The 15,027-nt window shown below is 48.2% G+C and overlaps 1 protein-coding gene across 8 annotated transcripts in view; it reads left to right on the top strand.

The window, feature by feature from the left end:
- The window catches only part of FRMD5 (FERM domain containing 5), a 331,205-nt gene that overhangs the window by 298,274 nt on the left and 17,904 nt on the right, over positions 1 to 15,027 (top strand). For 4 of the 8 annotated variants that reach the window (XM_063794898.1, XM_063794897.1, XM_063794899.1 and 1 more), the window contains exons 7-10: positions 1,600 to 1,687; positions 11,616 to 11,704; positions 14,138 to 14,224; positions 14,813 to 14,876. In XM_063794898.1, coding sequence (XP_063650968.1) covers positions 1,600 to 1,687; positions 11,616 to 11,704; positions 14,138 to 14,224; positions 14,813 to 14,876 — 328 coding nt within the window. The remainder of the gene's footprint in view (positions 1 to 1,599; positions 1,688 to 11,615; positions 11,705 to 14,137; positions 14,225 to 14,812; positions 14,877 to 15,027) is intronic. The other 4 variants (XM_063794901.1, XM_063794900.1, XM_063794896.1 and 1 more) reach the window with 1 other exon arrangement.

Genomic DNA, 15,027 nt, shown 5'->3' with positions numbered 1-15,027 from the left:
AGGAGACATCAGAATAGTAGGGACAGCCCTCCAGAAACCTAGTTCAAAGCAGGGGATCCCCCAGGAAATGATGCCCGCTTTGAGGACCCTGGAGGTTTGGGCCAACTCCAAGGGTAAATGGAGCCCACAGGGCCCACTCCCCCTGCAGACAGAGGACACTCCCTGGAAAGGGAAGCTGTGCTCTAGCCAGCCCTTTGCTTGCCACACAGATATTTTCCTAACTTACCTTCCCTGTGCCTCAGGTACACTAGTGGATGCAGAAGTCTTTATTCACAGTAATACCCCCTTCCACAGGTACTTTTTCCACAGGTCCTGCCTCGTCTTCATAATGTAAAAATACGTCCATGCTTCCTTTATGCAACTGTGATATGGGCTTTTGAGAGCACAGACTGTATACTGTGTTTCTTCATATATTTTCCAGCAAGTAGCACAGAGGCTGGCACATAAAGGTGCTGCCTGACTAATGCCTCTCCAGAGGGACACTAGGGGGAATCTGGCCTGGGGTCAGCTTATCTTCCTGCCTGGCCATATCACCTGAGGCAAATGATAAGCTTAGAAACGAGCAACGTGCAGTCCTGTCCACCAGCCATCAGAGATGTTGACTTCACAAGCTGCCCACCCCTCCTCACTGAAGCCAAACCTGTAGCTATAGAAGTGTATCTGCTTTGCAGGGCTCTGGACCCAGGCAAGAGCCTGATGGTTATTCTGCCACTGGGTCTGCAATGAGCCCATCAACACACCTGCTAAAGAGGCAGTGGGAAGGGGTGATGCCAAAGGCCCCTTCAGATGGCCTGGAGCCGGAGCTGATCTCTGCCTTTTTCAGCATCTTTCGTTTTCCTGGTCATCACCCTATGGGCAGACAGCTGTTGTGGAGCATGGGAGCTCAGCACTGTCTCCTGCCTCTCCTCACCCTAATTTCCTGTGTTTCCTTTTGGCAAAGGAAGAGGGCTGGGTGGCACCAGCAAGCTATATGAGCCCCTTCTTTATATTTCAGTCTAGAACAGATCACATATGAGAAGCCTATGACCTGCCTCCAGCCTACAGATGTATTTTGTTTTACCCCATAGTATTTTAAATTGTGAAATACCACATAAAAATCAGTATCTCTGACTTTTCTTTTAAAATCACAATATCTAGCTAAGCCTTGCATTCTTTTTTTTTTTTTTTTTTTGAGACAGGGTCTCATTCTGTCACTCAGGGTGGAGTGTAGGGCTGTGACCATAGCTCACTGAAACCTCGCACTCCTGGGCTCAAGCAATCCTCCCACCTCCCACCTCAGCCTCCCAAGTAGTGGGCCCTGCATTCTCAGTGATGAGAATCTCAGAGTTAAGGTGGTGCTGCCACAGTCCCCACCACTCCCCATTGTTTACACTCAGCCCAAGTAATTCATTATGTAGCCTGCCTCACTCTGAAAACGTTTGAAGACAGTCAGAGACTCTAGCAGGAGTCTATGAAGTTGGTCCTAGAACCAAGCAGGGAGCACACCCTAGACAAATTGAGATGTGTGGCTCATCCTAAGCACATCTTCATAGAGAGTTTACCTCAGGGGAACCTGTGGGAACAAGACACCTTGAAATCATCTCATCTTCTTTATTCCAGTGGTCAAACACCAGCAACATCAGAGCTGAACTTCTTAAGAAAAGCACAGACATTGGAAACATATGGAGTGGATCCTCACCCATGTAAGGTAAGACCCCCTGGTTGGAGACTGCATGACCTTTCCTCCTCTAGAAGGCATCAGGAGCAAGAGCCCCCATGCCTGCACTCAGAGGCCCCCTTCAACGTTTACATGGCTGGCACTTTCAGTGAGATATCAGAGAAAATGCCTGCTTTGAAAACTCCTCTGGATCCCATGCTACATAATTTTGTGGTGCCACATCAATGTCAGAGGAACCGAGGCAAAGTCAATCTAAATAACAAATCCAAAGCTAGGGCCCCGCAATGGGTAATTTGGTAGAAATGAAGAGAGGAGGGATATGGAAGGCCCCCCACAGAGAACGATCAGAGGCGGCTCAGCGCCTGCCCACCCTTTCCTGACCTGTAATCTAGTTTCTTTCCGAGAGTGGGTTTTATTGACTGCAGTGGCATAAGTCACTGCACGGAACTGCAGTGGAGTCACATTTAATGCCATTATGCGCCTGTGAGGGATAGACGAGAACCAGCCGGGGAGGCTGCCCAGAGAAAACCTCTGTAATTACTCACGCACATCTGGCATTTTGGAGATGAGCGGGGGCAGCCAGTCACTGCCGAGGCCTGTGCAGACCCATGGCCCCTTCCAGTCTCTCTCTGTGGCTGTGGCCCTTCACGTTACCTCCTGTCCCTGTTGCTTTGACACTCCTGGTCTCTACCTCAGTTTCTCCACATTTCTGCCTCTCTCTTTCCATTACTGGAGAGGGTCCAGTATCACCAGTAAAACCAACTGGCAAGCTGATCTGAAGGAAGCAGTATCAGCCAGGAACAGGAAGACATCAACCTTTTCTTCCTAACTGGAGAGGGGATACTAAGCTTCAAGCAAAAATTAAAAGAATAGTATATTAGTTCCTAGGGTTTCTGTAACAAGTATCACAGACTGGGTGGCTTAAAGAACAGAAGTCTATTGTCTCACAGTTCTGGAGGCTGGAGATCTGAGATAAGGTGTCAGCAGGGTTGGTTCCTCCTGTGGGCTTTGAGAAAAGGATCCTTTCCAGGCCCCTCTCCTTGGCCTGTGGATGGCTGTCATCTGCCTGTGTCTTCACACTTTCTTCCCTCTGTACATGTCTCTGTCCAGATTTCTCCAAAGACACCAGTCATATTGGATTAGGGCCCATCCTAATGACCTCAGTTTAACTTAATTACCTCTGTAAAGATCCTGTCTTCAAAGAAGGTCACATTCTGAGGTACTGAGGGTTACAATGTCAACATATGAATTTTTGAAGACACAGTGTATAGGAATGCCGGGCGCAGTGGCTCACACCTGTAATCCCAGCACTTTGGGAGGCCAAGGTGGGCGGATCACAAGGTCAGGAGTTCAAGACCAGCCTGGACAACATGATGAAACCCTGTCTCTACTAAAAATATAAAAAGCTAGCCAGACATGGTGACACATGACTGTAATCCCAGCTACTCAAGAGGCTGAGGCAGGAGAATCGCATGAACTCGGGAAGTGGAGGTTGCAGTGAGCTGAGATCACGCCATTGCACTCCAGCCTGGGTGACAGAGCGAGACTCTGTCTCAAAAAAAAAAAAAAAACAGGAATGAATGAGCACAGTGACATAGGGACAAAGCAGTGTCCTTTGGTCCCTTGGTGAGAAGATGGTGATTTATTCTTGCCTAGGAGTTATGAACCTTGAGAACATCCTGATATTCAGAAACCCTGGTCATCTTCCCTACCCCACAGTTCCCTATCCACTAGCACAGCCTGCTGCAAAGTAACCCCTGTGTTCTTGGGGCCACACTGTCAGAAAACACATTCATGCCTGTTATACCAGAGAATCGACATTTGGATATTTACACATTAGCAAAACTTCCAAACAATGCCCTCTGTGTAACAGATGCAGTTTAAACCCCTCCATAAATTGCTCCAATACTGTTAGCAGGGCACCCACACAGGAGTGAAGAGAGCTTTGGATAAGCTGGCCCTGGGCTCCGGTTCCCATCCCCTGTTTACTGGGGCCTTTGGGAGCTTCTCTGAGCCTCACTTGAAAGTACACAGTCTGTGTTCAATAACTGCTCCCTGAACTGCTGAGTCACTCTAGGACCTTAAAGACGGCTGCCTGAAGATATGTTCATCAGAAAGGGCCAGGTTACCTCTGCGTTTGACCCCAAACCTGCCCAGTCCCCTTGAGGCCACACATAGCACCTACCTCTTCAGAGACGGGTCCCTGAGCAGAGTTGAAAAGACACAGAGATGGGCAGACAGTGAGCCCGAGCACTGAGTTTGTCCATCATTGGACGCAGAGAGGCTGAAGAGGCTGCAGGGAGGAACCAGCATTCATACCAGGCACTGTTGCCACCCAGTCACTTATGTCATGCCATCTCAATCCCATAGCATCAACTCCTGGAAGGAAAGAGGGAGGGAGGGAAGAAGAGATGTTTGTGGTATGCCTCCCATGGCGGCCTCAGTGGAGTCTTTTCACATTATGTTCTCATTTAATCCTCACACCAGCCCTGGGAGGTAGATGTTATTCTCCCTGTTTTATAGATAAGAAGACTGGCATTCCAGGAGGCCAAAATTCACAAGCCCTCAGCAGTAGAGCAAGAATTTGAACTCAAGTCACTACCCGTTGTTATGTACCCTATGGAAAAACAGAAACCCCCCAGGAGACTTCTGTTGGGGGAGTGCTCAGGTCCCTTGTTCCTGAGCCCTGTGCCTCTTCCTCACCCAGGGCCATGTCAGGGCCCTATTGCAGACCCCACACATAGCCCCTCAGCTCCTCTCATTAGGCTCTGGCCATGATTCCTCAGCTCTCCCAGCAAAGAGAACAGTTTAGGGGCCTTTACTCTTGTTATTAAGTGGAGTCACTTTAGTGATATGCTATCAAGTGCTCGCCTTAATGCTGCTACAAGAAGAGCTGAAATAAGCTGGCACACTTGGTGTAATAAATACTGATGATTTCTATTAACAGAGAGGCAATTACTGGGCCCAGGGAATCTGGGGCATGCAGCCCTAGGGAGGACAGAAGAGGAATCATTTTGATAATTAAATGAGAGCAGAACAACGCTCTAGCTTAGGCTCTGTCCCCTGGACTGATTAAGAAGCTGCTGTTCTTCCTGTGCACACTGATGGTTTCTTTCTGCCCAGAATGTCCTTGTCTGGCCCTGGGACCAGGAAGAGGAGATTCTACAAATGCTGGATGGGACAGCCAGAGAGCTCTATTAGCTAATACCCAAATTCCAAAAGTGCAGGACAAGGCTGTCCTGCATTTTCTGCCTTGACCCTCAGCCCTCAACTCCTGGCGGGAGCCCCAGCAGCCCAAGCCTACAGCTGCTGGAGGAGGAGAATGAAGCAAACCACTGGCAGTCCATTGCTATATCTGTTCCCTGGCCCTGACAGCACTCCAACTTCAGGAGCCACCATCTTGTTCCATCCAGGTAGCCCTGAGACTGGTGGTTTGGCCTGGGTCTCCTGCAGCACTGTACTTTGGCCTCCTGGGCCCAACTTATGGAGATGTCCTGTTACGGTTCATGGAGTAGTTAGGCCTGTTACAGATGCCCAGCCTTGTTGTTAAGAGTCTTGAAGATACCATTTATTGAGAGTCTGTCTGTGCCAGCTTTGTACATTATCTCATTGAATCTTTACAACATCCTGCTAAGAAGATATTCTTGTCCTTATTTTAAGATAAGAATACTGAGCCTCTGAAGATGCAGACAAGAAGGGATATGAGGGAGATAAGTCCCCTCTAAGGAACCAACTAACATGCCCAAAGGTACTGGGTAACACAGTAATGCCCAAAGGTACTGGGTAACACAATACTGAGGCTCGAACCCAGGGTTATCTGAGTCTCAGTGCTGTGCTTTTTCAATTATTATTCATGGTCTTCCTTCTGGAGAGATGGAATTTAGGAACTAAGCACAACTCATTGCCAATTCTGACACAGAAAGGACACTGACCTACAAGATTATTGATATCATCTGTCTTAGTCCGTTTTCACACTGCTATAAAGAACTACCTGAGACTGAGTAATTTATAAAGAAAAGAGGTTTAATTGACTCATAGTTCCGCATGGCTAGGGAGGCCTCAGGAAACTTACAATCATAGCGGAAGGGGAAGCAAGGCATGTCTTACATGGCAGCAGGAAAGAGAGAATGAGGGGGGAGATGCCACACTTTTAAACCATCAGATCTTGTGAGAACTCCCTCACTATCATGAGAACAGCATGGGGAAACTGCCCCATGGTCCAATCACCTCCCACCAGGTCCCTCCCCTGTCACATGGGGATTAAAATTCCACATCAGATTTGGGTGGGGACACAGAGCCAAACCATATCATCATCCTATAAAAATTTAATGTAAGTTCACCAGTGTCTTTATGTCTGCTTTGTATAGACCAGGATAAAATTGATTTCAACAGGATCTAGGTTAGATCAACCACAAAAATAAAATTACACTGTCCCTCTGCCCTTAAAATGGAATCATTACTTTCATAATCCAGCCACCTAGCCAGCTCTCTAAAGAAGAACCCCATCCCCCATCTTGACGAGTTGCCCCTCACTTTTTTTTTTTTTTTGAGATGGAGTGTCACTCTTGTTGCCCAGACTGGAGTGCAATGGTGTAATCTCAGCTCACTGCAACCTCTGCCTCCCGGGTTCAAGTGATTCTTCTGCCTCAGCCTCCCAAGTAGCTGAGATTACAGGTGCACACTACCACGCCCAGCTAATTTTGTATTTTTAGTAGAGATGGAATTTCACCATGTTGGCCAGGCTTGTCTCAAACTCCTGACCTCAGGTGATCTGCCCGCCTCGGCCTCCCAAAGTGCTGGGATTACAGGTGTGAGCCACCATGCCCAGCACCCCTCACTTCTGAGAAACAGAACAAGAAGGATCAATGATGGCTGTCCCACCCTTGGGTGGGCCCCTCTTGGCTGTGTGGCAGGTAGGGTGTTAGATTTACTGCTGAAATGAAGAACTTCACCAAAGCCACCTGGTGCAGTTTCCACCAGGGATTCCTTTCTGAGCTGTCATGGAGTAACACCAAATCTCTTACAGGGTGCCTCCTCCTCCTCCTCCTTCTCCTCTTCATTTCCATTCTAGTTTATTGTGGCCAAGTTTAAGTGTAGTATATTCAGACTGGGTGATTTTCATGACTGACTTCAGCTTCCCAACTGTGAGCTCTTTCAGAAATGGGCATATCTGGTACAGCATGTGGAATCATCTTCCAGAGGGTTTTATAAGAAATAGTGGCTTCATTCATCAAAACTGAATTAGTTTGAGTCATGGCCCAGAGAGGGGACAGTATGACCCTAGAGGCCTAACAACCAAGAATGCTGTGTTGCCTACTCAGTCACACCCAGTGTGTCCTCTAGGGTGGCAGGAGACAGAAGGCTACTTTGAATCTGGAAGTGGAACTGGTGGGGACTAGAAATGGTGGCCAGATGTTCCTGCTTCTGAACCAGTCAATGCTTTGATTTCCAAGAATCCTTTCCTGGGCAGAGTGATCATCTTAGGGTGAACTTTGCTGGTGTTGACTGACACAGGTGAAGTTTGATGGCGGGGGCCATGTAAACACATGAATGACAAGGAATACATGTTCATCCCCTCTCCAAGGAGAATACCGTTGGCCACGTCCTAGCAGTAAGATATTTGGTCTATCTCCCTAAAATCAGATGGAAGTAGTATTTCTCCAGGTATATATTATTGTCCTTATTTAGCAAATGAGGAAACTGAGGTTTGGAGAAGTGAAGTCACAGAGGAAAGAAGGAGGAGAGCTGGGGTCCTAAACTGAGACAGAAGCTCTTTTCACAAGGATGAGAAATTGAAAACAATTTTTTTTAAACTCACAACTGAAGAAGTGAACTAGATTATTTCGACTGTTACCTGCTGCAGAGTGTAGCTGGCGATATCCACGGCATAGCTATCAGGACCCTAGTTTGTTTTCCACCTCCCGACTCCATTAATGGCTCAGTCCTGTGGGCACTGATTTCATAGGGATGGGAAGGGGACAGAGAAGAAAGAGAATCCAGCTTGATAAAATGGGAGATCTGAAGAACAGGCAACTGTTGACTCTTCACTTCTCACCTTGTCCTCATTCCCTCCTCTTTTTGTCATGCAACTTGTTATTTTGCACACAAACTCCAACGGCAGGCTCACAACAAGAATGACAAGTCAGATAGAAGAATCTGGAGAAGTTCCAGGGAAGGTGTCAGTGTGGCTGCCTGCTTGTATTTTCATGCCAGTACAGATGTGAGATTTCTCACTGTAATTCGAGTCCCTTCCACACTGATTGCTGAGCCTCATGTGCCAGAGGCAAGTTGCAAACATCCCAGCTGTCATCTGCCCCTGCGGATACCGGGTGTCAGGGTCTTGCGGTGGCCTTCATCTGCATCTATTGCATTTGAAGCAGTTTGGAGAACTGCTCTCTTCATATGAGATTGGGAACAATTGGGATTGTTCAAGGTGCTATTATTGCTTATGAAATGATGTGGCATCTCATTTTCATTGGGGTTTATTCCCAGCTCTCTGCTCTAAAGCAGCCAGTCTGGTTAGGAGAGGCTGTGCTCCTCTAACTCTAACACCTGCCTTCACTCAGAGGCCAGCTCTGAGGTATCTGCAGGATGCAGGGCAACCTGGCCAGCACCACCCATCTTGTGGGACTGTGTATTCCCTTTGCTCTGCAGAGGGACACAGGTCACTGAGAGGACTCTGGCGGATCTCTGCCTGTGTCATGGCCTCTGTTCCCTTCCCATTCTCACTTCAGATTCATGGATCACCCCACTCTTCCATGGTTCCCTAACAGTGAATTACTTCTCCTTTTTTCATTCTAACTTCCCACATTTTCGTTTCCTAACTAGCAAAATTTAAATCTGTCAACATCAGGAAAAATAGTAAAATGTTAGATTTTACAAAAGGATTTGTATTAAGTTCAACAAACTCAGCTAACTAGTAGCAGCTATAATAACAACAAACACAGGCCGGGTGTGGTGGCTCATGTCTGTAATGCCAGCACTTTGGGAGGCTGAGGTGGGTGGATCACTTGAGCCCAGGAGTTCAAGACCCACCTTGGCCATATGGTGAGACCTTGTCTCTAAAACAAACAAAAAACATGGCCACTAGCATTTGTGAGGTGCCTCCTAAACATAACCTATGAGGTAGGTAACACGATCAACCCTCATTCTAAGACAAGGAGTCTGACCATGGAGAAATTAAGGACCTGGCCACAGCCACACAATGAGTGGCAGAGCTGGACCTGGACCCGAGCGGTTTGACCCAGAGCCCGCACCACTGTGGTTCTAGTGGGGGTGCTCTTCTGCCTGTCACTGCCCATATGAGCCAGAGTGGAAGAAGCAGAGGGGGGCCCTCCGCTGCCTCCCTCCCCTGCCTTCCCTCCCAACTCCCTTCCCTACTTCTTTCCGTTATTTCAAGCTGTCCAGTAGCCTCCTGCAGGCCCAAGGCTTCATTTCCATCCCTCCACCTCTCCTTCCTAGGCCTTTCCTTTATCTCAGCGAGCATTATGACCCCTTCCGTGCCTCTGCCTCCCCTCTGCCTCCCCTCTCATTTTTACGCACATACGGACGTTCCCCACTGCAGCCAGACTGGCCCCTCTGACCCACCCCACTGTCTAACACCTTCATCTGCTCAACATTTTCTGCAGACCCTTTCTATACCACCATTCACACAATAAGGTCTCCACTCCCAGTCTCTTTCTTTCTAAGCCTGCAGTTGTAGGACTTCCCCGGGTCCTGCTTGCACAGTGAGCAGAAGAGACAGAACAGGCAGGCTTCCTCCCTCCCCAACCTCTCCCAGTCATTCTTACCTCAAGGCCACCCTTCCCTGACCCATACCTCTGCCAAGCCTGCCAGATTAGCCCTGGTGCCTCCTGACAGGAACAGTGTTTGTGTGTAGTGCCTGGTACTCAGATATTAATAACCACCACCAGGCACTGATTATAAGCAGGAGGAAAATCAGCCCTGTGGCTTCATAGTGTCTGCATTCCAGTTATTTTTAAACAGCTTTTTGTTCTGCCCATGACATTGTGCTTGTAGCCAAGTGTCTGGATCATGACAGACCCTGAGGAAAGGATAATAACAACAATACATTAATTGCAAATGTTTGCCAAACATACACTTAGTTTATTCCCTGGACCGAGATGCTCATACTTGTAACCCTGACTCTGAGAGATAGTTTTAAGGCAAAACTGGACTGCTTCTTGAGGCAGGACTCATGAGGCCCTGCAGAGGCCCCACTGTTCTTGGGACCAATCAGGCTGAGAATCTGTGTCAGGGAGGTGAGCCCTGAAAGCAGAGAGGCCGGGAGAGCCAAACCTCAGGCTGACCTGGCCCAGCAGCCTCAGCCCCCACACCCATGCCTCACGCCCGGTGTCTGGCCCTAACTCCATGGCACCACCTGAGCTGTGGCCCAGAAGACTCTCCTGCAGGCACATTTGACCAGCATCACAGCATAAGTTTCTGGTCACCTCAACACACTTACACCCTCTCCATCACCATTCATGCAGCCTGACAGTGCCAAATCTCACCTGACGCCCTTGTCACAAAGGAAGCCCCTCTGGGGGGGCAAAATCCTCCACCCAGCCTAGTCCTCAGGGAGCTCACTTTCGCACGTGAGGAAGCGAGACCTACAGCTTCTGCTCCGCCCGCTCCCCACTATGTTCAACAGAGCCTCAAGCCTGGTGTTTACTGACTGATGGTGCCAGTGACCAGGAGGCCCTCTCTGTTGGTTCAGGCACCTCAGGGCTGATGGCAACTGTTCTATTTTGCCAGTTGCTTCTTGTTTTTTTCTTCAACTAAACTTTCCTGAGGGGCCCAGTGTTATAGGACTATTATGAAAGTGGATAACAACTCCCCCACTCTTTAATAACAGCCTTTTAAGATATAATTCACATATCATAAAATGTTTTTTTTTTTTGTTTTTTCGTTTGTTTTGTTTTTTTGAGATGGAGTCTCACTCCGTCACCCAGGCTGGAGTGTGGTGGTACAATCTTGGCTCACTGCAACCTCCACCTCCTGGGTTCAAGCAATTCTCCTGTCTCAGCCTCCTGAGTAGCTGGGATTACAGGCACGCATCACCACGCCTGGCTAATGTTTGTCTTTTTAGTAGAGATGGGGTTTCACCATGTTGGCCAGGCTGGTCTCGAACTCCTGACCTCAGATGATCCACCTGCCTCGGCCTCCCAAAGTGCTGGGATTATAAGCACGAGCCACCGCTCCTGGTGATATGTGCCCTTTTAAAGTGTACAATTCAGTGGTTTTTAGTATATTCACAGGGTTAAAAGATCACAACCTGATTTTTTGTGACTGGCTTCTTTCACTTGGCATAATGTTTTCAAGGTTCGCCTGTGTTGTAGCGTCTATCAGTCCTTCATCCCTTTTTACCGGTGAATAAGATTCTACTGTATCATGATACTACTTGTTTATTCATTTATCAGTTAATGGAAACTTTACACTGGAAAATGGATTGGGTTGTTTCTGCTGTTTAGCTCTTAACACATACTGCTGCTATTAACATACATGTACCAGTTTCTGTGTGGACATGCATTTTTAAATCTCTGAGCACATACTGAGGAGTGGAATTGCTGGGTCATATGGTAACTCTATTTTTAACAATTTAAATGACTTTCAAACTCTTTCTCAAAGTGACTGTACCATTTAACAACCCCATCAGCAATGCATGAGGTGTTGCCATTCTCTTTGGATGTTCACAGCAACCTTCTAAGGTTGGTATCATTATAACCTACAACTTACAGATCAGGACACTGAGGCTCAGCAAGTAACTTGCCTGTAGTCATGCGGCTGGCAAGTGGCAAGGCTGAGACTCAAACTATGGTCTTGTGATTCCAGATGATATGCTTTTCCCTCTGTGACCTACTGCCAAGTATTAACCCTGCATCACCTATGAACAGCTGTGTTTCTTACCCTTTCACCTCTGTGCCTGCATCACCTGATGAGAAGTCTTTCTGTGTTGCAGGACGTGTCAGGAAATGCTGCATTTCTGGCCTTCACTCCTTTTGGGTTTGTTGTTCTTCAAGGAAACAAGAGGGTCCACTTCATTAAATGGTGAGCATCTTCATTTCCAAAATAGGCTCTTTATATCTCACCAACTGGGGAGGGGCGACGGTTCCCGTGTCCTTTGTCTGTGATTGGGCAGTTCTGGTTCAGAGCCCTCTCCAAAGCCTTGTGTTGATGGTGGTAACTGACGAAGGGAGTGGTCTCTTCCTAGGGATCCTGTTCTTCTAAAGGGGTGTCCCTGAGAGCCAACAGCCTCTCCAGAAAGGAAAAGGGATACAGAGGTTTGATTTCTGGGGAGGGTGAGAGGCCTGGGGCTGGAGCCAGTGTTAGCGGAGCAAAGTTCCTGTGAGAACTGAATCCTTGGGGCCGTCACCCACTGAGGGTCATAGTTAGCCCTGTTGAGCCGGCTGTTCTGGAGCATCTCTGTGGATGGCTTAGTGCCCTTACCTGCTCTACTAACAAGGGAGGGGCTCACAGACAGTGACCTCTGGGGCAGATATAAGTCCCTTGCTACTTTGGCAAAACACCCTCCTCAGACCAGCCCTCCCTGTGGGCATCGTGTCTGCAAAAGCTCAGTTGCTGCCATCTCACTCCTATCCCTCTTGGGCATTTAAGTGTCCTCAGCTTCCAGGAGTCATATTCCCACTCTTTCTTCCTTCCCTCCCTTCTCCACTCCCATCTAACAGGCAAGAGCCACTGCCTCAGCTGCAGCTACTCTGAGCTGCTTCCTCTCCTGCCCCTCTCTGTTTTATCTGGGGTCTGTTCTGCTGCATGCCTCTGGGCAGACTCTGGTTTGTTGATTGACATTTGGCTTTCCTGGAGACCCTTTAGCTGGCCAGCCCATACAAACATCTGTCAGCGTCATCAAAACATTTTGCATATTCTACTAAGCTCTTGTGATTTCTGTACCTTCCTGGGCCTCAGACTGCCAAGTCTAAGCTGGCCAGCTCCTCCTAGGGGCTTAGATAAGTGGCTTCCCTTGGTCCAGCAGAGCTCAGTGGGGGGAAGTCTGTTTGGTCTGTCTTCTCCAGGAGAGCTCATGAGGAATCTTGAGTACAGTTGCTTCCTAGTCAGCGTTCTGCTGGGGACACTGCAGACCATCTATCCCGCTGTGCCCTCTTCAGCTCCCCCACTGAGTTTGAGCTTGAGGACAGATGCCGCCTTTCCAGCCCACCTTGATTTTGTGAAGGAGGGCATTACGATAGTCAGCCAGAGTGCTGGTGAAACTGCTCCTCACACAGGACAGGAAACTCGACTCCCCAGGACAACAGCCATGCCACAAGGCAGCTGCTGCCCTGGAGTTACCAGAATACACCCCAACATACCTGTTTCCTAGGCATCCTCAAGTCGGCCCACTTCACTGTGCTCTCTGGGTAAAGATGTGAGGATTTGCAATCTCCTGTCCAACAAAATGCTTTTCAGAAAAAGGCAATGAGCAGGATCAGGCCTCAGCCCTCCTAGTGCGGGGTCTCTGCTGCCTGGATACATCTGGGCTATTTGATATTCCTTAGAGGGCCCAGATCCACATTCCAACCAGAGTAGCTGTTGGGTGAGGTCCCTGTCAGAGGGAATGTTTGGCTAGAAACAAGTAGGACACACCTGTCACAGACATCTGCAGTCCCTAAATTATACCCACCCCTCCAGAAACCATGATGGCTCTTGGTTCTCACAGACACTTTTCTTTCCACGGCTTCTCTCATACACCACTTCTTCTGGAAGTCTCCTCTTCACCATGTGTCAACTCTGTAATAATAGATGTAAACCCAATCTCACTCTCAAAATAAAACTCCTTACTTTCCTAGCTTGCTTGTTGGAACCTAGGTGATCTGTGTGCTTGTCTATATATTAACCAATTGGCATTATTGTATTGTGTGTGTATGAGATTGGTGGTTGATTGAGAGGGAGTTTGAGAGGGAATCAAACAGGGAAGGAATACCATGTGACTTGTGTTAGCTCAGAACTGGTGGTCAGAAGTTGTGAAATCTCATCCTGACCCAGCCATGATTTTCAGGAGCATGGAGAACAAGTGATTTTCCTCTGTCCCCTGAACTTTTTCCAGCAGTAAGTTGGGTACATGATTCTCACTACCTTTCTACTATTTCCTAGGAGATGAAGGAAATCTCCTTAGAAATTACAAAAAAAAGCAGCAGCCAAGTGGAGGTGAATGTGCATGACAAGACCGCCTTGGGGGTCCCAGTTGGGTTGAAAAATGGGGCCTCCAGTGACATGGAGAGGGCTGAGAGACTCCAGAGGGCAGCTATGTTGGGCAGATAGAAGGGAAGTGAGGAGCAACCAGTGCTGAGCCCTAGTTCCATGGCTCTCAGGGACGTTCACCTAAGACCCAGTAGTTTTTCCATTTTGCAAATGTAACCAAGGCTGAGAGCAGGAGGTGGATGTGGAGGTGAGGTCTAGGCCGTGCCATGTACAGTAACCATGTCACTTCTTCTGATTTGTGTCTGTCCCACGGGTGATGTACCCCAGTATCCTGTTTGCCTCTTTTACTGCAGCCATTCACTGGGCTGGTGGCTTCAAGGATTTTTCTACAATAACCCCTAAGCCCCTTTCCTGGTCAGTACGCTGCATGACTGTTCCATGTAATCTGTTCTCTCTCTTTGGTATGTTGCCCTGCCCCGCTCCCTGAGATTGTTTGATATTTGTCTGCATTAAACTGCATTTTCCATCCAGTGGCACAGTCACCTGAAAGACTCAACTCCCTCAGAACCTGGTTGCATTGTTTCTCATTATTTGCTGTATCTTGAACTTTGGCCTCATCAGCTACCTGTGGCATCTTACGTTTGACAGTCCCATCCAGATAATGCACCTGTGTTATGAACCCAATCCTGAAATGACCCCAGATACTCTACCTAGACTCACTTTCCATGCAAATGTTTCCCTTTTACAGCCACTGTTGATAAGCCCGAAATCCTCCTGTCACCCTATTACTATAGTGTGATTGACCAGAAAACTGTGGATTGAACTGTTTCAACAACATTCTCTAAGGCCACTGCGCTGCTGTCTTGTTTCAGTTCTGATTTTGGCTAAAATTGTGTCTGTGCCTGGAGCCCCTTCCAGCTGGGGTGGGCTGTGCATCTACAAGATTTAGCTGTGAACAAGCAGCCCACAATGAGGTGACAGGCACTATCTTTGTGCTTCTAGGAATGAGGTGACCAAGCTGAAATTTGAAGGAAAGACTTTCTATTTATACGTAAGTCAGAAAGAGGTGAGTGCTGGCTTCCTTCTCTTCAAGGAGGGCTGGGGTGATGGGATGCTTCCTGGTGGCCAGAGCCAAGCTTGAGGGACCCCAGTAGAGCCAAGCTACCCACATACTAAGCCAAGACCAAGGTCAGGACCTGGAGGTACAATATGAAGGA

Source organism: Pan troglodytes, chromosome 16 (genome assembly GCF_028858775.2).
Source record: "Pan troglodytes isolate AG18354 chromosome 16, NHGRI_mPanTro3-v2.0_pri, whole genome shotgun sequence".
NCBI classification, from domain to species: domain Eukaryota; kingdom Metazoa; phylum Chordata; class Mammalia; order Primates; family Hominidae; genus Pan; species Pan troglodytes.
This window is presented reverse-complemented; position numbering and strand designations above follow the sequence as displayed.